Source organism: Coregonus clupeaformis, chromosome 1 (assembly GCF_020615455.1).
Source record: "Coregonus clupeaformis isolate EN_2021a chromosome 1, ASM2061545v1, whole genome shotgun sequence".
Lineage (NCBI taxonomy): Eukaryota > Metazoa > Chordata > Actinopteri > Salmoniformes > Salmonidae > Coregonus > Coregonus clupeaformis.
This window is the reverse complement of record NC_059192.1, coordinates 68,181,995-68,204,635: the sequence shown is the minus strand read 5'-3', so window position 1 is coordinate 68,204,635 and position 22,641 is coordinate 68,181,995. Positions and strand designations below refer to the sequence as shown.

At 42.8% G+C, this 22,641-nt stretch overlaps 1 protein-coding gene across 4 annotated transcripts in view; it reads left to right on the top strand.

Moving 5' to 3' along the window:
- Positions 1-22,641, top strand: part of afap1l2 (actin filament associated protein 1-like 2) — a 207,566-nt gene that overhangs the window by 134,540 nt on the left and 50,385 nt on the right. For all 4 annotated transcript variants that reach the window (XM_045222488.1, XM_045222493.1, XM_045222487.1 and 1 more), the window contains one exon: positions 1,535-1,646. In XM_045222488.1, coding sequence (XP_045078423.1) covers positions 1,535-1,646 — 112 coding nt within the window. The remainder of the gene's footprint in view (positions 1-1,534; positions 1,647-22,641) is intronic.

The window sequence follows — 22,641 nt, the reverse complement described above, 5'->3', positions numbered from 1 at the left end:
TCTCGGTTGACTAACAGCCTATCGACCAAGCAATCGACCAGTCTACTAAATGGGGTCAGCCCTAAACCAGATCAAAGTATGATGACCAAAGTATGAAAAATTACTGTTGATTCATAATGTTTGATCATAAAGTTACTGGTCCTCTCCCCCATGTCAAACACTTGGACTCAGGAGGCGGGATTATTAAGGGGATAGGGTGACATCACCCTAACTCAAATTTTAATACACCAGTGGTAACATGATATTCCCTTACCTAATTTAAATAAATCCCGCCTTGTAACCCACATCGCAGAAGGTGTGTTTGCAGAGGGGCGTGGTTTATATAGCTAGAGAGCTACTCTACTGGTGCCAACATTTGACTGTAGGGTGTCAGCAAATATAATTCAAAGTTTACACTATTAATCTATAGCAAATATATGTATATGTTTCCCCTTTTATCTGTGTCTGGTGTTAGCTAGTTACTGGCTATCTAGGTCTTCAGCCAGCATAGAACAAAAGGGGCAGGAAGGGTCTTTAAAAACTCAGACGCAGTTGTCATGTCAAGACATCTGTCAGTGCTGCTGTGTATTTCATCACAAGAGACATGCCAAATGGAATATGTATAAAATAAATTACATAATTGATGCAATTTCAATGTTTGAGTTGCTTTGTGTATCACCAAATTAGTTTGAGATTATTTTACTGCAACACTGCTCACTGCATCCAAGTTTCCTGACATAGGCAGTTCAAAGAGCTGTCAGTCAAGGAGAGCTCATGAATATAAGCACCCCACCCACTCTGCCTGTCTTTTCAAACTTCCTGGTCGTTAGCCCTCAAATTTTGGGCATTTCTATCCCCCAAAAATATTATGGGTGATATTTAAGTCACTCAAAAGGCTATTTTAAATGGGAATCAGAATGACTGTTTGGGACCTTTCAAACAATTTGTTTTGACGGAAGACGAGAATGTCTTAATTATTACTATATATCCATCCTCATGTAATGACAAGTCTGGCCAGGCAGTAAGTGGTTCAAGCAGTAGACGTTGTGGAGAAACTCAGCAAACAGCTTGCCTGAGGGGATGTTATAACAGTGTGAATAGTAGATGACTGGACCCCTGGGGATAGGTAGCTAGGTAGCCCAGCCTGTGCTGTGTGCTGCATTACCTCCCCAAGGCAAACACGTGTGGAATTCCCATCCTAGTCCAGGCAGAGGGTAAGGTCAGAGGAGGATTTGTTACATGTGAAATTCCCCCCTCTTACTCAGAAAGGAGAGCCCAGTCGAGAGATAGGTGCTTTGACCAATCATTGTGCTTCAGGGGAACCCCCAGATTTTTAAATTTTTTAATGGAGGTGTGTGTGTGTGTAATTCAATTTTGTGAGAGAGAGCAGGGTTTCCGAAAAACGTGCACCCAGGGGGGTGCACCAGGACCGAGTTTGGGAAACCCTGAGATAGAGTACAAGAGAAAATAGAAGAAACCTGACCTCCCTCTATCTCTCCTCCTATCCTTCTCTCTCCCTCCTCCTTCCCTGCCTCCTTCTCTCCTTCTCTCTCAGGTTGATGTAGGGAGAGAGCCCTTCCTCCAGCCCTCTGCCCCAGCCCCGGCCTGCTTGGAGCTTCAGGAGGGATATTACGAGGAGGCCCATCCCTATGACTCGGCCATGAACGGTGAGTCCCTGCCCTGTCCCTTCCCTGTCAACAGCTGGTGTGCAATCTCTAATGTTAAGGAAGTCTTGAGTTTTGGCTTGGCTGATTTAGAATACCTAATGATAAACTGCAGACCATCTATATTTCATCTATATTTTTCGTAGCTGTCTATTTATCACCACTAACTGATGCTGGCACTAAGACCGCACTCAACGAGTTGTATAGGGCCATAAGCAAACAAGAGGTGCCGTTTCTGATGGCCGGTGATTTTATTGCAGAGAAACTGAAATCTGTTTTACCACATTTACCGGCATGTTACCTGTGCAACTAGAGGCGACAAAACTCTAGATCACTTTTACTCCACACACAGGGCCCTCCCTCACACTCCATTTGGTAAATCAGACCATAACTCTATCTTCCTGCTTACAAGCAAAAACTCAAACAGGAAGTACCAGTGACGCGCTCAATACGGAAGTTGTCCGGGCTGTTTCGCTAGCACAGATTGGAATATGTTCTGGGATTCATCCAATAACATTGAGGAGTTTACCACATCAGTCACGGCTTCATTAATAAGTGCATCGACGTCGTCGTCCCCACAGTCACCGGTACGTACTGTACGTACATACCCCAACCAGAACCCATGGATTACAGGCAACATCCACACTGAGCTGAAGGCTAGATCTGCCGCTATTCAAGGAGTGGGACACTAATCTGGACGCTTATGAGAAATCCCGCTACGACCTCCAACGAGCCATCAAACAGGCAAAGCGTCAATACAGGACTAAGAAAGAATACTACTACGCCGGTTCTGACGCTCGAGGAATGTGGCAGGGTTTGCAAACTATCACAGATTACAAAGGGAAACCAGCAGTGAGCTGCCCAGTGACTCAAGCCTACCAGATGAGCTAAACGCTTTGAGACAAGCAACACTGAACCATGCATGAGAGCACCAGCTTTTCAGGACGACTGTGTGATCTCGCTCTCCGTAGCCGATGTGAGTAAGGTTAACAGGTTAATATTCGCCTCGGGTAAGACACATACTCAAAGCATGCGCTGACCTGACCAGATGGCAAGTGTCTTTACTGACATTTTCAACCTTTCCCTTACCCAGTCTATAATACCAACTTGTTTCAAGCAGACCACCATAGTTTTGTGCCCAAGGTAACCTGCCTAAATGACTATCGCCCCATGGCACTCACATCCACACACGGAGACGCATACAAAGCTCTCCCTCACCCTCCATTTGGAAAATCTGACCATAATTATATCCTCCTGATTCCTGTTTACAATCTAAACTAAAGCAGGAAGCACCTGTATCTCGGTCAATAAAAAAGTGGTCAGATGAAGCAGATGCTAAGCTACAGGACTGTTTTGCTAGCACAGACTGGAATATGTTGCGGGATTTTTCCGATGGCAATGAGGAGTACACCACATCAGTCACTGGCTTCATCAATAAGTGCATCGATGACGTCGTCCCCACAGTGACTGTACATACATACCCCAACCAGAAGCCATGGATTACAGGCAACATCCGCACTGAGCTAAAGGGTAGAGCTGCCGCTTTCAAAGAGCGGGACTCTAACCCGGAAGCTTATAAGAAATCCCACTATGCCCTCCGACGAACCATCAAACAGGCAAAGAGTCAATACAGGACTAAGATCGAATCGTACTACACCAGCTCCGATACTCGTCAGATGTGGCGGGGCTTACAAACTATTACTGACTACAAAGGGAAGCACAGCCGCGAGCTGCCCAGTGACACGAGCCTACCATATGAGCTAAATTACTTCTATGCTCGCTTCGAGGCAAGTAACACTGAAACATGCATGAGAGCATTAGCTGTTCCGGATGACTGTGTGATGACGCTCTCCGTAGCAGTTGTGAGTAAGACCTTTAAACAGGTCAACATTCACAAGGCCGTAGGGCCAGACGGATTACCAGGACGTGTACTCCGAGCATGCGCTGACCAACTGGCAAGTGTCTTCACTGACATTTTCAACCTCTCCCTGTCTGAGTCTGTAATACCAACATGTTTCAAGCAGACCACCATAGTCCCTGTGCCTAAGAACACTAAGGTAACCTTCCTAAATGACAACCGACCCATAGCACCCACGTCTGTAGCCATGAAGTGCTTTGAAAGGCTGGTCATGGCTCACATCAACACCATTATCCCAGAAACCCTAGACCCACTCCAATTTGCATATCGCCCCAAAAGATCCACAGATGATGCAATCTCTATTGCGCTCCACACTGCCCTTTCACACCTGGACAAAAGGAACACCTATGTGAGAATGCTATTCATTGACTACAGCTCAGCGTTCAACACCATAGTGCCCTCAAAGCTCATCACTAAGCTAAGGACCCTGGGACTAAACCCTCTGCATCTGGATCCTGGACTTCCTGATGGGCCGCCCCCAGGTGGTAAGGGTAGGTAACAACACATCCGCCACACTGATCCTCAACACGGGGCCCCTCAGGGGTACATGCTCAGTCCCCTCCTGTACTCCCTGTTCACTCATGACTGCATGGCCAGGCATGACTCCAACACCATCATTAAGTTTTCAGATGACACAACAGTGGTAGGCCTGATCACAGACAACGACAAGACAGCCTATAGGGAGGAGGTCAGAGATCTGTCCGTGTGGTGCCAGGATAACAACCTCTCCCTCAACGTGATCAAGACAAAGGAGATGATTGTGGACTACAGGAAAAAGAAGAAGACCGAGCACGCCCCCATTCTCATCGACGGGGCTGGAGTGGGGCAGGTGTCCACATTACCAACAAACTAACATGGTCCAAGCACACCAAGACAGCCGTGAAGAGAGCACGACAAAGCATATTCCCCCTAAGGAGACTGAAAAGATTTGGCATGGGTCCTCAGATCCTCAAAAGGTTCTACAGCTGCACCATCGAGAGCATCCTGACTGGTTGCATCACTGCCTGGTATGGCAACTGCTCGGCCTCCACCGCAAGGCACTACAGAGGGTAGTGGGTACGGCCCAGTACATCACTGGGGCCAAGCTTCCTGCCATCCAGGACCTCTATACCAGGCGGTGTCAGAGGAAGGCCCTAAATATTGTCAAAGACTCCAGCCACCCTAGTCATAGACTGTTCTCTCTGCTACCGCACGGCAAGCGGTACCGGAGCGCCAAGTCTAGGTCCAAGAGGCTTCTAAACAGCTTCTACCCCCAAGCCATAAGACTCCTGAACTTCTAATCAAATGGCTACCCAGACTATTTTCAGCTCAGTCTATGATCTATCCTGTTGCCTAGTCACTTTACCCCTACCTATATGTACATATCTACCTCAATTACCTTGTACCCCTGCACATCGACTCCTTACTGGTACTCCCTGTGTATAGCCATTATTTTTACTCGTTATTAATTATCCGTTATTCACTGTGTATTTATTCCACTGATCTATTCTAGTGGTACAGTCATATTAGTCTGGAAAAAAAGTATAGACCAGCCTTCGTTGTGTTTTCACATATATCAAACACCCCAAGCGTCAAAAGGAACAAGCTCAAGGGAAAACATCCACCTTGGTATAAATACAATGTTGAGTAGCTCAACCGAGCTAACATGCTCTCACAATAAACAATCACTCACAAAGACAAGGGGAACAGAGGGAACACTTATACACATACTAATTAGGGGAATGAGCACCAGGTGTGTGTGATTGACAAGACATGACAAGTGGATTGATGAGAATGAGATCGGCAGTAGCTAGTACTCTGGTGACGACGAATGCCGAAGCCTGCCCGAACAAGGAGGAGGGGCAGCCTCGGTGGACATCGTGACATTTAATGGCAAGAATACATTTCTACACTTTGCTAAAAGTTGCCCAGAATCAAGTCAATAATTGTCCGATTATCTGCCAACACCAATGTAAAAAATAGCAGTGCTCAGGGACACTTGATGTAAAGTGTGTGTAAATGCATTGGGGATTTGAACTTGCAAGCTTTTGGGCGGCAGTACATTAATGTTTCAGCAGTGCCACCAAGAACATACACTGCTCAAAAAAATAAAGGGAACACTTAAACAACACATCCTAGATCTGAATGAATGAAATAATCTTATTAAATACTTTTTTCTTTACATAGTTGAATGTGCTAACAACAAAATCACACAAAAATGATCAATGGAAATCAAATGTATCAACCCATGGAGGTCTGGATTTGGAGTCACCCTCAAAATTAAAGTGGAAAACCACACTACAGGCTGATCCAACTTTGATGTAATGTCCTTAAAACAAGTCAAAATGAGGCTCAGTAGTGTGTGTGGCCTCCACATGCCTGTATGACCTCCCTACAACGCCTGGGCATGCTCCTGATGAGGTGGCGGATGGTCTCCTGAGGGATCTCCTCCCAGACCTGGACTAAAGCATCCGCCAACTCCTGGACAGTCTGTGGTGCAACGTGGCGTTGGTGGATGGAGCGAGACATGATGTCCCAGATGTGCTCAATTGGATTCAGGTCTGGGGAACAGGCGGGCCAGTCCATAGCATCAATGCCTTCCTCTTGCAGGAACTGCTGACACACTCCAGCCACATGAGGTCTAGCATTGTCTTCCATTAGGAGGAACCCAGGCCAACCGCATCAGCATATGGTCTCACAAGGGGTCTGAGGATCTCATCTCGGTACCTAATGGCAGTCAGGCTACCTCTGGCGAGCACATGGAGGGCTGTGCGGCCCCCCAAAGAAATGCCACCCCACACCATGACTGACCCACCGCCAAACCGTTCATGCTGGAGGATGTTGCAGGCAGCAGAACGTTCTCCACAGCGTTTCCAGACTCTGTCACGTCTGTCACATGTGCTCAGTGTGAACCTGCTTTCATCTGTGAAGAGCACAGGGCGCCAGTGGCGAATTTGCCAATCTTGGTGTTCTCTGGCAAATGCCAAACGTCCTGCACGGTGTTGGGCTGTAAGCACAACCCCCACCTGTGGACGTTGGGCCCTCATACCACCCTCATGGAGTCTGTTTCTGACCGTTTTAGCAGACACATGCACATTTGTGGCCTGCTGGAGGTCATTTTGCAGGGCTCTGGCAGTGCTCCTCCTGCTCCTCCTTGCACAAAGGCGGAGGTAGAGGTCCTGCTGCTGGGTTGTTGCCCTCCTTCGGCCTCCTCCACGTCTCCTGATGTACTGGCCTGTATCCTGGTAGCGCCTCCATGCTCTGGACACTACGCTGACAGACACAGCAAACCTTCTTGCCACAGCTCGCATTGATGTGCCGTCCTGGATGAGCTGCACTACCTGAGCCACTTGTGTGGGTTGTAGACTCCGTCTCATGCTACCACTAGAGTGAAAGCACCGCCAGCATTCAAAAGTGACCAAAACATCAGCCAGGAAGCATAGGAACTGAGAAGTGGTCTGTGGTCACCACCTGCAGAACCACTTCTTTATTGGGGGTGTCTTGCTAATTGCCTATAATTTACACCTGTTGTCTATTCTATTTGCACAACAGCATGTGAAATGTATTGTCAATCAGTGTTGCTTCCTAAGTGGACAGTTTGATTTCACAGAAGTGTGATTGACTTGGAGTTACATTGTGTTGTTTAAGTGTTCCCTTTATTTTTTTGAGCAGTGTATATCAACACACTCCCAAAATTAGGGTACAGTTAGACCACATTGTTGTTCCTGGGGTACAAAAAGGTAAAAGGTACACATAAGGTACCTTTACATGGTATTGGTCGGTTCCTTTTAGGGTACAGATAATCTAGTATAATGGTAAATAAAAGGTATTCACTGTGCTTTGAAACGTAGGTGGGGGTAATGTACCATTAAGGCTCATTAGCATATTTGGGGGGTGATCTAAAATATGTGTATGTATGTGTGGTTGATGGTTATGTTGTCAAAGGTTGAGCACCTCTTTTAACACTGTCAGTTCTGCAGAATTTGTAAGCGCATGTGATATTAAAGAGCTGCACTGTTAAGAGGTTACTGTGAATTTCACAGTAACTTAATGACAGTTAGTTGCCTGGAAGTTGCTGTGAAGTTTGCTTGACCTAATTGGCAACCAGCTGTCAGTAAGTTATTGTACAATTCACAGTAGCGTAATAGCCAGTAACTGCTAGTAAATCACTGGCAACTAACTGCCTGTAACTTACTGGCAGCTTAACTGGCAACCTAACTGGTAATCAGATGTCAGTAATTTATCATACAATGCACAGTGACTTCCTTGCAACTAGCTGCCAGTAGCTCACTGTACCTTCACTGAACTTTTCTGATGACAAGAAAGATTATAACATTAGTTTACAAATACTAAGTATTCTTTGTGGTGAACACACTTGGGACCCAGCCTCATCAGGGGCCCATTTATAAACGTTGTGCATGCACAAAATATGCCTGAAAACATGCGTGCGCAAGTTTTCATGCAAAAGTTGGAATTTATAAAAACTGGACATGGAAATGTGCTCATCCTCTCACTTTAGGCCATGCGTACGCACAGTTTCTATTGATTGAAGTATTGTATTGCAAGAAGGCAAAAGTATCGGGAATATATGTCAGGAATATATGATGACACTCTTATTCATAACAAAAAACAGGTAGCTAAATATAATAACAAGATGCAATCATTTGTCGTTAGTGAGAAGAGCGAAAATACATGTATTTTATCATTGTATTCTAAAGTAATTAGAAATAGGCAAATATTTCCTATTATTTATTTCATTTCCATGATCATTGCAGAATACATTCCTCACCTTTTCTGACTGTGATGGTTTCGTACTTGCGAAATAGCCTATAGACCTAAAACAAGTTAGGATAGGCTATCATTCGTACAATTTAATTGGACCCACTTCACAGTAGTAAATAGTTAAGCTATTTCAAGTATTTTGCTCTATGCGATCCGATCCGAAGTGCAGTTTAACGATAGAACAGATGGATCACCTTTTCAATAGACGTTTGTAGGCTACGTCTGAATACTGTAATGTCAAATTTCTCGAGGAGACAATATTTCATTTTAAAGATATTAAATATACAGTGCCTTCAGAAAGTATTCATACCCCTTGACGTATTCCACATTATGTTGTGTTACAGCCTGAATTCAAAATTGATTAAATGTTATAATTTTTTCCCATCTACACACAATACCCCATAATGACAAAGTGAAACCAGGTTTTTAGAAATGTTTGCAAATGTATTGAAAATGAAATACAGAAATATATAATTTACATAATTTTTCATACCCCTGAGTCAATATCATGTTATAATCACAAGTGATTACAGCTGTGAGTCTTTCTGGGTACAGTGAGGGGGAAAAAGTATTTGATCTCCTGCTGATTTTGTACGTTTGCCCACTGACAAAGACATGATCAGTCTATAATTTTAATGGTAGATTTATTTGAACAGTGAGAGACAGAATAACAACAAACAAATCCAGAAACACGCATGTCAAAAATGTTATTACATTTACATTTTAGTCATTTAGCAGACGTTCTTATTTTTATTATCATTATTATTGTTTTATTTTTTTTCATACTGGCCCCCACGTGGGAATCGAACCCACAACCCTGGCGTTGCAAACGCCATGCTCTACCAACTGAGCTACATCCCTGCCATTCCCTCCCCTACCCTGGACGACACTGGGCCAATTGTGCGCCGCCCCATGGGTCTCCCGGTCGCGGCCGGCTACGACAGAGCCTGGTTATGAATTGATTTGCATTTTAATGAGGGAAATAAGTATTTGACCCCTTTGCAAAACATGACTTAGTACTTGGTGGCAAAACCCTTGTTGGCAATCACAGAGGTCAGACGTTTCTTGTAGTTGGCCACCAGGTTTGCACACATCTCTGGAGGGATTTTGTTCCACTCCTCTTTGCAGATCTTCTCCAAGTCATTAAGGTTTCGAGGCTGACGTTTGGCAACTCGAACCTTCAGCTCCCTCCACAGATTTTCTATGGGATTAAGGTCTGGAGACTGGTTAGGCCACTCCAGGACCTTAATGTGCTTCTTCTTGAGCCACTACTTTGTTGCCTTGGCCGTGTGTTTTGGGTCATTGTCATGCTAGAATACCCATCCACGACCCATTTTCAATGACCTGGCTGAGGGAAGGAGGTTCTCACCCAAGATTTGACGGTACATGGCCCCGTCCATCGTCCCTTTGATGCGGTGAAGTTGTCCTGTCCCCTTAGCAGAAAAACACCCCCAAAGCATAATGTTTCCACCTCCATGTTTGATGGTGAGGATGGTGTTCTTGGGGTCATAGGCAGCATTCCTCCTCCTCCAAACACGGCGAGTTGAGTTGATGCCAAAGAGCTCGATTTTGGTCTCATCTGACCACAACACTTTCACCCAGTTCTCCTCTGAATCATTCAGATGTTTACATTTTACATTTTAGCTATTTAGCAGACGCTCTTATCCAGAGCGACTTACAGTTAGTGAGTGCATACTTTTTTTATTTTGCATACTGCCCCCCCGCGGGAATCGAACACACAACCCTGGCGTTGCAAACGCCATGCTCTACCAACTGAGCCACATCCCTGCCGGCCATTCCCTCCCCTACCCTGGACGACGCTGGGCCAAATGTGCGCCGCCCCATGGGTCTCCCGGTCGCGGCCGGCTACGACAGAGCCTGGATACGAACCAGGATCTCTAGTGGCACAGCTAGCACTGCGATGCAGTGCCTTAGGCCACTGCGCCACTCGGGAGACGGCAAGATGTTCATTGGCAAACTTCAGACAGCCCGGTATATGTGCTTTCTTGAGCAGGGGGACCTTGCGGGCGCTGCAGGATTTCAGTCCTTCACGGTGTAGTGTGTTACCAATTGTTTTCTTGGTGACTATGGTCCCAGCTGCCTTGAGATCATTGACAAGATCCTCCCGTGTAGTACTGGGCTGATTCCTCACTGTTCTCATGATCATTGCAACTCCACGAGGTGAGATCTTGCATGGAGCCCCAGGCCGAGGGAGATTGACAGTACTTTTGTGTTTCTTCCATTTGCGAATAATCGCACCAACTGTTGTCACCTTCTCACCAAGCTGCTTGCCGATGGTCTTGTAGCCCATTCCAGCCTTGTGTAGGTCTACAATCTTGTCCCTGACATCCTTGGAGAGCTCTTTGGTCTTGGCCATGGTGGAGAGTTTGGAATCTGATTGATTGATTGCTTCTGTGGACAGGTGTCTTTTATACAGGTAACAAGCTGAGATTAGGAGCACTCCCTTTAAGAGTGTGCTCCTAATCTCAGCTCGTTACCTGTATAAAAGACACCTGGGAGCCAGAAATCTTTCTGATTGAGAGGGGATCAAATGTGGTCCTCTGTAGCTCAGCTGGTAGAGCACGGCGCTTGTAACGCCAAGGTTGTGGGTTCGATCCCCGGGACCACCCATACACAAATAAATGTATGCACGCATGACTGTAAGTCGCTTTGGATAAAAGCGTCTGCTAAATGGCATATTTTTTTTATTTTTTTTTTACTTATTTCCCTCATTAAAATGCAAATCAATTTATAACATTTTTGACATGCGTTTTTCTGGATTTTTTTGTTGTTACTCTGTCTCTCACTGTTCAAATAAACCTACCATTAAAATTATAGACTGATCATTTCTTTGTCAGTGGGTAAACATACAAAATCAGCAGGGGATCAAATACTTATTTCCCTCACTGTAAGACTCTAAGTGCTTTCCACACCTGGATTGTGCAACATTTGCACATTATTCTTTTCAAAATTCTTCAAGCTCTGTCAAATTAGTTGTTGATCATTGCTAAAGAACCATTTCAGGTCTTGCCATATATTTTCAAGTAGATTTAAGTCATAATTGTAAATCGGCCACTCAGGAAACAACTCCAGTGTAGATTTGGCCTTGTGTTTTAGGTAGAGTAGACAATGATTCAGAATTAGCAGGCAGTATATTTAGGTTCAGGAAAAATTGATTATTGCATTATTGCATTCAAACAATTTTTGTACATGTCTACAACAATTTGCAATTGTCTTTCAGAAACAATCAGATACAGCAAAAACATTCTGCCAACACCTCCAAAGACATTTGATCAAGTTTGCAATGCATTGCTATTTTATTTAGATACTGTCTTGACCTAATTCCAATACTTCCAAAGTATACAGCGAATAAGGTTGTTATTGTCACCATCAAAGTTGAATGATGGGCATTTTTCAGGCGGAGTTATAATGCTTGTTCGCGCGCACACAGTTGTGCAACAAGTCTGTTTTATAACAGGAAACATGCATATGCATGGTGTCGGGCAATTGTACAGTACCAGTCAAAAGTTTGGACACACCTACTCTTTCCAGGGTTTTTCTTTATTTTTACTATTTTCTACATTGTAGAATAATAGTGAAGACATCAAAACTATGAAATAACACATATGGCATCATGTAGTAACCCAAAAAGTGTTAAACAAATCAAAATATATTTTATATTTGAGATTATTCTACCCCACAAAAATTTAAATAATATAATAATAATTTTTTTAAATAGCCACCCTTTGCTTTGATGACAGCTGTGCACACTCTTGACATTCTCTCAACCAGCTTCATGAGTTAGTCACCTGGAATGCATTTAAATTAACAGGAGTGCCTTGTTAAAAGTGAATTTGTGGAATTTATTTCCTTCTTAATGCGTTTGAGCCAATCAGTTGTGTTGTGACAAGGTAGGGGGTGGTATACAGAATATAGTCCTATTTGGTAAAAGACCAAGTCCCTATTATGGCAAGAACAGCTCAAATAAGCAAAGAGAAATGACAGTCCATCATTACTTTAAGATATGAAGGTCAGTCAATCCGGAAAATTTCAAGAACTTTGAAAGTTTCTTCAAGTGCAGTTGCAAAAACCATCAAGCGCTATGATGAAACTTGCTCTCATGAGGACCGCCACAGGAAAGGAAGACCCAGAGTTGCCTCTGCTGCAGAGGATAAGTTCAGATTGCAGCCCAAATAAATGTAGCTGACACATCTCAACATCAACTGTTCAGAGGAGACTGCATGAATCAGGCCGTCATGGTTAAATTGCTGCAAAGAAACCACTACTAAAGAACACCAATAGGAAGAAGAGACTTGCTTGGGCCAAGAAACATGAGCAATGGACATTAGACCAGTGGAAATCTGTCCTTTGGTCTGATGAGTCCAAATTTGAGATTTTTGGTTCAAACCGCCGTGTCTTTGTGAGACACAGTGTAGGTGAACGGATGATCTCCGCATGTGTGGTTCCCACCGTGAAGCATGGAGGAGGGGGTGTGATGGTCTGGGGGTGCTTTGCTGATGACACTGTCTGTGATTTATTTAGAATTCAAGGCACACTTATCCAGCATGGCTACCACAGCATTCTGCAGCGATATGCTATCCCATCTGGTTTGCTCTTAGTGGGACTATCATTTGTTGTTCAACAGGACAATGACCCAAGACACCTCCAGGTTGTGTAAGGGCTATTTGACCAAGAAGGAGAGTGATAGAGTGCTGCATCAGATGATCTGGCCTCCAAAATCACCTGACCTCAACCCAATTGAGATGGTTTGGGATGAGTTGGACTGCAGAGTGAAGGAAAAGCAGCCAACAAGTACTCAGCATCTGTGGATGCATCTTCAAGACTGTTGGAAAAGCATTCCAGGTGAAGCTGGTTGAGTGAGTACCAAGAGTGTGCAAAGCTGTCATCAAGGCAAAGGGTGACTGCTTTGAAGAATATAAAATATACTACATGATTCCATATGTTTATTTCATAGTTTTGATGGCTTTACTATTATTCTACAATGTAGAAAATAGTGAAAATAAGAAAAACCCTTGATTGAGTAGGTGTGTCCAAACCTTTGACTGGTACTGTGTAAATCTCAGTATAAATCTCCATATTTGTATTTAGTGTTAAATGTACGCAACAGTTATCAATTAGGTCCCTGGCCTCAACCTCTTGGTTGGCAGCAAACTGACCTTCCTGTCACACCATCAGGTCAGTGAGCGTGACAGAGATCAGCCACAGTAAGTTAGTGTGAATTTTACAATAACTACTTGCAGCAAGCTGACATTAAGTTATTGAAAATGTAAAATGAACTTCCCAATCACAACTGCTATTAAGCTAATGGAAAATGCACAGTAACAGCTCTTGATTGTCACAAGCTCTTACAAAGATTGTAGAACTGGGCGTGGACAAATGAGGTGCTCAACCTTCATAAACATAGCGATAAAGCCACTTATAATGGTACAACACTTCTACTAATGTTTGGCACAAATACAACATATTTTAGACCATGCCCCTACATATGCTAATGAGAACCCACCAGCACATTGCCCACACTTACATTCAAATTGCAGTAAAAGTAAGGTAAACAACAATAATTCAACTGTAGAAATACTGTATTTTTACTGCAACTCAGTAAGCACATCTGAAGTATCCTATAAGTATAACTGTAGAACCTGCCATTGGCTCTACCAGGAACCATGGGGTTCTTCATGAGAGGGTTCTAAATGGAACTCAAAAGGGTTCCCCTACGTGGCACCCAAAAGTGTTTCCCCATAGGCACAAATGACAGAATGTCTATTGGTTTTAATTGTTTTATGATCTTTATCATACCCACAGATCCAGTGGTGTAGCAGCAAATGCAGGTTGCTGGCAACCGAGAGGTTGTGAGTTCCCATCCCAAGTGAGGTTGACTCCCAAGTAATCAGAATTTTGCTGATCTGCAAAACCACGGCCAACATGCTTTATTGCAGTTAGATTTTTTTTTAAATTGTTTGTTGCAATATCTGTGTTTTGGCATTTACATTGATTGATTATGCTACACAAAGATAAATAACATACTTTTTTTTTTTTTTTTTACTAATCCAATCTGTTAGTTGTGTTGTGGAAAATAACCACAATACTTTATTACAAATAAGGTCTTACAGAGTTTTTGTTGCATCAAGAAATTACTTTATTAAAATTTCAACAAAGCCGATACCAATCTGCAGAGTGGCACCCATCCTTACGGTCTCCCTCCAACTTATATAGTCCTTTTCAGTTTTCCCGCTCTTTTATTGCTCCACACCCACTTCCTTTGTCTCTGAGGATGGCTGAACTATTACTCAAACCAATCACTCGCTCCCCTGTCTTGCACACACACTCATGTTTAGTTTAAACATGACAAGGCACTAAATTACACAAACCTCACCCCCTCATGCAGTAATCAATCAAGAAGATACCAAGGAGACAAAGGTCTAGCCCAAACTCTATTCAACCCTGGTGCCGCTCACTGTGTTTGAAGAGAGAGACAAAAGGCCACAAGCTAGTTTCAGTCTCTCATCAGATAAGACCGCCATGGATTTAAGTAAGAGCAAACAATCTGACCCTAGGGCAGATTTCCTCTCTACTCCCCCACACACACAGTGAAATGTCCGAAATAAATTCCTAGCCCAGTAACAAACAATTCTAACTCAATGTTCGTGATTAACCCAGTTCTATCTCCTAATTCAATAAAGAATACACATCATATCCCTCCTAATGGGATTACTAATCCCATACATTTACAAAAGTATATTATGTTTATACTATCAACAACCATCCTTGCATTCAAAGTTATACTCATAATGAACAATATTAATATTTCTACCTCAACCAATGCCAATATAAGTGTTAGTATCCTAACACATTAAAACTGACGTAACGTTGTTTTAGCCATACTACCTAGGACATGTTTAAGAATAATATCAATATCTTTAACTCACATAACTTCATTCAGATCAATCAGTCAGCTTACAATTCATAATCATACTCATATTAATTACCCAAAAACAAATTTTGAATGACAATTCTTAGTTAGTCCCCTTGGTTCCATCATTCAAAGTTAAAACTCTCACCTTGGCACATATTGACACTGGCATACTGTATATATTATCACAATTCTAACATGACCTTCCTCATAACGAAAATTACAACAGATCAGTATCCCAATGCATTCCTAGTCTAAATTACTATACATTTAGCAGTATATACTACCTCCTCAATTCAACATACTACCTCAACTAACACTCCCTTCCTCTACCGGCACTCAATCTTCTGGCGTCCTCCTTATGTTCTTCAGATAGCTTCATAATTCATCTTGGATTGCCCATGGCAATGTCCCAATTCCAATGTCACAAATTTACATTTTTACATTTTACATTTTAGTCATTTAGCAGACGCTCTTATCCAGAGCGACTTACAGTTAGTGCATACATTATTCTTTTATCGAACCCACAACCCTGGCGTTGCAAACGCCATGCTCTACCAACTGAGCTACATCCCCTGCCGGCCATTCCCTCCCCTACCCTGGACGACGCTGGGACAATTGTGCGCGCCGCCCCATGGGTCTCCCGGTCGCGGCCGGCTACGACAGAGCCTGGATTCGAACCAGTGGCACAGCTAGCACTGCGATGCAGTGCCTTAGACCACTGTGCCACTCGGGAGTACAAATGAGCCGCCCCACCTCCACCATCATTCTGTTTTGTCCATTTTGCCAACCATTATACCCAATACTATGAAGAATGTTGTATTGGCATAGATCTTTCTTCCTGCTCACTCCACATGGACTCCTGTCACATTCTTGAGAGAAAAGGCACAAAAGAGAAGGCAATTGATTGCTTTGATTTGATGCTGGATTCAGGTCTCCTGGCAGAGGTGGTATCGGACAGGAACGTCTTCAATGCCTTTGTTGCTCCTCTTCAGCCGGGTAGAGGGTTTTTGGTTTTTATTGAGGTTTACACCGTTCTGGACCGAATTATCTCTGCTATGCATTACAACACCACCCGTAGTAACCTCAGGAAAGGACAGATCATAACAGTTTAGTTGAGTTAATTTCAAATCCAAAACATCCCTATTAACATTGACTATATGACAAATCATTATGTTTCACCACTCATTCTTAATACCCATTTCTAATACTTGATCCTGCTGCCTGATAGATTTTTCTTTGAGGGGTCTCTGTATTCCAAAGGCTATCTGTTTAAACGCCCCCTAGTTTCACATTCTCCCTTGAATTATCCCAAATTATATAACCCAATTGTTTTATTGTAACATTCCTATATTTCCTCATAATCTATTTGATATTACTCTGGTGTTTCCCTTTCCCTTGTTCCTATTCTAACAATTGCTTACACTTCTCTCCTCATTCTGGTTGATCATAAAATTGCTTATAGTTAGAATTTCCTAAATATTACAAAAGTTGTGATTGAATCCTAGCACACAGTCCTGGTAACTGTGAAGATTTTGAACTACTGTTAATTATTTTAACGGAGATGTGGTGCATATTAGACTATTTTCTTTATTTAATTGTATTGTAAGATATTGTACTCATCTATACCAATCATTGTTTAACGACTCCTTCCATTCCCTTTCTTCTGTATTTGGTATGGCTCTAACATGTACAGGGTTTAGTGCACCTTCCCAAGGAATAACTACTCCAACAACACTTCCCCCTGGAACTCTAACACTAAGTACTACATCAAATTGTTTATCTAAGTCTTGAACTGTTATCCTAATGTCTATGATCCATCTGTCTTTTTATTTTATTATCTTAAGGTCACCGTTACCCCGTGTGATTTCCCCATACTCCTTGTGCTGGTTCTTCCCACACCAATAACCATTTAACCCTTGTATTTTAATAGTGATCCCTTTCTGTATTTTTGTTATGGTTCCTGCCTGTGCAGGAATATACATTCTAATCCTGTCTATATCCCTTCTATGTCTTGTTCTTCTGCTCTTTACTATTATCAGTACCCCATTCCCCTTATTCTCAGGGAACTAGTCAAGTGCAGAGAAATCAATGATGGGGATATCTGGTGCGTATTGGAGGTCTGGAAACTCTCGGTGGTCTGGAATGTCTTGGAGGTCTGGAATCTCTCGCTGGTCTCTTAGTCATCAGTCCCCTCACTCTTGTACAATGGTTTAGATGATACCCGATCGCGCTCCCCTCTATCCGTACTGCCGTTGGTGTAACCTGGACGATGATGTATGGTCACTTTAGCTGTTAACCTTCTTCCTTCACTAGGGACTCCGGATCAGCCAGAGTCCCTCTCAATCTATCGACATCGGTCTGTGAAGAGTGTCCTTCTATCAGCCTACCCATAAGGATGCTTGGAGTTACTGCTGCAAGGACACACAAGCACAGACACACACAAAAGACAACAATGCTACCCAATGGCTAGGGTTGGAACACTCCTATAGTGGGAAACATGGATCAAAGTATCTGTCTCCGCCACTTTTACCATCATTGAGGTAGCCAACAACACCTGGTACAGACCCCTCCACATAGGGTCTTTCCAACTCTTTCTTCCATAGTCTTTTACCATCACATAGTCTCCAGGGCGCAGAAAATACTCAGATTCTCCTACTCCGTTGGGCAGAGTTCCCTTCACCCATGGGAAAGAAATCTTAAGAACATTGTTAGGTAAGGTGAGACACAGTATGCTACTTATGTCCTCTCATCCGTCAGGAGAAGCCTTGAGATTAGGAAGCGCACCTGCTTCCAGCTCGTTGTAGTCCACTGATTTCATAGACAGACCCCCTCTACACCCTGCCTCCTATCACAAAAACAAAAAATATTTAACCTAACCCATAACACATTATTACTACTGCTCATATCCTTAATACAATTTGCATATCTTACCACAAAAACATTAAAAATATTAAAACCATTAAAAACCATTAAAACTCCTGTAAACCCAAAAATCATTAAAACACCTGTAAAACCCCTATAAGCCCAAAAATCATTAAAATCGTTAACACCTTCCCCCCTTTGGACACATGCATCACATCGTGATTCATGTGTTATAAAAACAAAACAACAACAATATTGCTTGTTAAACCAAAAACAATAACTGAACTTAAAATGACAACCCTTGATGATATCTTAACCCAATTGCATTCGATAACATTATTCAATGATATCTCTCCTTCAAGACTAACTCTCTCACTTCATCCTTGTCCTGTTTGGGATGATATATAGGATTAATGCCAAATTATATACTTCTTTACAATTCCTTATTAATATCAACCCCCAATTCAGCATGCCTCCGGATTTACAGTGTGGATGATCAGGCCACACTATAAAGCCAGGACAGATTGCAGAGGTCATTGAAATCATTCAATTAATTTTTCCATCAAATAGTATACTACTCATTAACAACCATCAAAACATTTCATAAATGTTGTATCCCAAGTGTGCAGTATGTCTTTAGTACAGTTATTTTCAAAATAAATCACACGCATTTACTTATCCCTCAGTAAATATAAGCCCAAATTACATGTGTTTGCCACTTTAAGATATTTCACTTCCATCCTGTGAAAAAAACCAAAATACAAATAAAAATCCTATACAGCTAACATTTCATACTAAGTGGTTTGTTTGTGGTTATTTGAACACCATATAGTAAAACAATAAACAAACAAAAAACGGCCAGGCCTTATTTATAGTCTCAGAAAATATTTCAAAGAAAATAAAATCACTCCCCCCTTTTTCCTGGAAGAAAAAGTACACATTTAGTTTGTTTCCATTTTGATACCTCTTAATCCGTCCACACAATCTAAATTCGAAATTCTCACTCTCTTGCCACATCTCCTGATCCCTTCTTTCAGACAACCCTCAAGAACATCACTTGTGACTGCTCCCTTCTCCGATGAATTCCACAATCCAGCGCACATAAAATGAAATAAAATCCCATATGATTTAAACCCCTAGGCTTTTCCTTAGCCGCACTGCTACCACTCAATCACCCCCAACATGCTTTGTGACGTCGAAAACTCAAATATGCTATCTCTTGCCTCGTTGGTTGTACTTTCCCACATGCCCTGTGGCCCCCCTCCTATAAAATCATTTACTAATGTGATGATGGTTTCGCCCATTAGCGTCATCGTCATTCAACACCCATAACACTTTACTACAATCCATAACACTCAAATTCAACCCCTCTAGCGATTGTTTAAATGCAGCATGATACACCATTTGACCATTTGTAACCCTCATTCGCGCTGTCACCATACATACTGTCAATTTACATTTCACCTTTCAGAATTCATTATATTTGACCCTCGGAAGGATTCTTTAACCCCACTGAATGTAATACTTTTCCCTCTCACAAATACAGTCAATTCCTCAGTGTAAGGAATCAGTGATATTTGATCCCAAGTATCTATTAAAATGTTGTTTGAGACGTGGTCTCCTACATCTCATTTACATTTAGCAGACGCTCTTATCCAGAGCGACTTACAGTTAGTGCATACATTTTTTATTTATTTTTTATACTGGCCCCCCGTGGGAATCGAACCCACAACCCTGCCGTTGCAAACGCCATGCTCTAACAACTGAGCTACCTCCCTGCCGGCCATTCCCTCCCCTAACCTAGACGACGCTGGGCCAATTGTGCACCGCCCCATTGGTCTCCCGGTTGCGGCCGGCTACGACAGAGCCTGGATTCAAACCAGGATCTCTAGTGGCACAGCTAGCACTGCGATGCAGTGCCTTAGCTAGCACTGCGATGTAGTGCCTTAGACCACTGCGCCACTCGGGAGTCTCCCTCATCATTCATACTGTAGGGGATTTCCATCAATCCGTGAAGAAAGACTCCCAATCAAGACACATCGGACATTTTAATGTTTCATTAAGTGGAATATACACCTATAACATAACAAATCCATAACCACTTTCCAGTATTCTAATCATTTCAACTTGCTGCCTTGATTTTAGTAAAAATATAAATTGTTGTGTAATCAATCCAGAACCTACAAAAAGTTAGTCCTGTCCCCTAGTCCAAAATAACAGTTTATACCTAAATGTGATTGTTCTCATCTCCTTGGTGTGGAAACCTGCTGCTTCCTTTTTTCTACTTCTATCTCTACATGCCCTGTTATTGAGACTAACCCTGTGACCGGAGAATACTGCCCCCCTTCTGTGTATGGTGGTGGTGTAGTTGAACCAGCCTTTTTTGGTTCACTCCCTCTCTCCATTTTCTCTCTTTCTCTCTCTTCTAATTTTGTTCTTATTATTTGTTCCCTTATCTCATCAATTTCCTCTCACATTGTTACATCAAATGTTCCCTCCTTTGGCCATTTAGTTACTATTTTCCTGGTCCTTTTTTCCCATTTGTCAGAGATATTACCAATATTACTATTTTCTGGGAACCTTCTCTTCATGATTGCTACTGGTGTTCCTGCCATCTCTACTTCTTGTGTGGTTCAGTGTCTATATTAGGGTGTAAGGTAAATTATTCCTGTTGTCTTTCTCAGCTAAATGTTTTATATCCCTCAGTTAATGGTATTTTTCTTCATAATATATCTTCATACTTTTCTTCTTTCCTTAAAATGAGATTTTATCCCTTGCCTTTCCTTTACTATCCTTCTATCATTACTGGATCAATGACACTTGTAATAACTATTTCACATTAAATTGTGCCTTTTTCTGATAATGTTATAATTGTAGCCTATTGCATTACTTTAGTTTAAAATATAAGATATGGACTATGACTGATTTTTTATTTTTTTTTGTATTGTATATGATGTTTTTATTTTTTATTTTTTATTTCCCCCAATTGATTATTTTTCTTGTTCACTACCTGTAGAGTAGGTGGCGGCATGCACCTTTTACATTTGTTTGTGGACTGCCATAATACCAGAGAAGAAGAAGAAGATAGTTTAGGTTGTCTCATTAATTAATTAATTAATTATAACCCTGGCAGTCATTCAGAATGCAGATTGTGGAAATCTATTCAGGCTCGATTCCTATTGGAATTAAACATCACTTTGCAAGCCAGCATGTGACTTGATGCTGGTTTTGCTTTAGCTTATGCTGGTCACCAGTGTCCAAAACACAGCGATGGCTGGTCACCAGCCAAAACACAACGAAGGCTGGTCACCAGCGAAAAACACAACGAAGGCTGCTCACCAGTGAAAACACAACGAAGGCTGGACACCAGCGAAAACACAATGAAAGCTGGTCTGCCAACATAACCAGCTAGACCATGCTGGTCAGATCAGCTTGACAAGCTAGACCATACTGGTCTACCAGCATAACCAGCTAGACCATGCTGGTCGGCCAGCTTGACCAGCTTCTGACCAGCATGAACCAGCATGGACCAGCTTGAAATTTATGCTGGTCTAAGCAGGGGTGACCTGTGATAAGATCTGAATGTCTTCTCAATAATTGCCCAGTTCAGGGCAGGACAAAAACATATGCATAAAAGTGCCCACACCGTTTTTACACCTGCTACTTTATGCAAGCCTTCAAAGCTTCCTCATTCCCTATCAGAACTTGAAGATCAGAGTACATGTAAGAAATTAAACCTCTTCTCCAGCCACATTTTGTCAGTTGTAGATGTATTCATGGGCTGAATCCTACCTCCCTGTTGAGTGGCAATATAATGCCTTCAACATGCAATTCTGTTAAAGGGGTAGTTCACCGTCAGCCGATTCATCGATAGCCAACCCAAATGTAAAAATGACTGTCATCCTCTGAAGCACTTTCGCACCCACCCAGACCAAAACGTTGTGTCTTCAGTCATTGGGCAGAAAATGTAATTGGCTGCGTTTACACAGGCAGTCCAAATTTGATTTTACTTTTGACCCCTTTTTCTTCCCAATTGGTAGTTACAGTCTTGTCCCATCACTGCAACTCCCGTATGGACTAGGGAGAGGAGAAGGTCGAGAGCCATGCGTCCTCTGAAACACGACCCCGCCAAGCCACACTGCTTCTTGACACACTCCTCGCTTAACCTGGAAGCCAGCCGCACCAATGTGTCGGAGGAAACACTGTACAGCTGGCGACCGAAGTCAGCGTGCATGCGCCCGGCCGCCACAAGCAGTCACTAGAGCGCGATGGGACAAGGACATCCCAGTCAGGCAAACCCTCCCCTAACCCGGACGACGCTGAGCCAATTGTGCGCTGCCTCATGGGTCTCCCGGGTGTGGCCGGCTGCTACACAGCCCGGGATCAAACCTGGATCTGTAGTGACGCCTCTAGCACTGCCTTAGACCGCTGCGCCACTCGGGAGGCCCCATAAACGAGGCTTCTGTCTGTCTGTCGCTCTGACTGTCTCAATTGCTTAAAAATCCATCCCCTCCTTGTCTCCT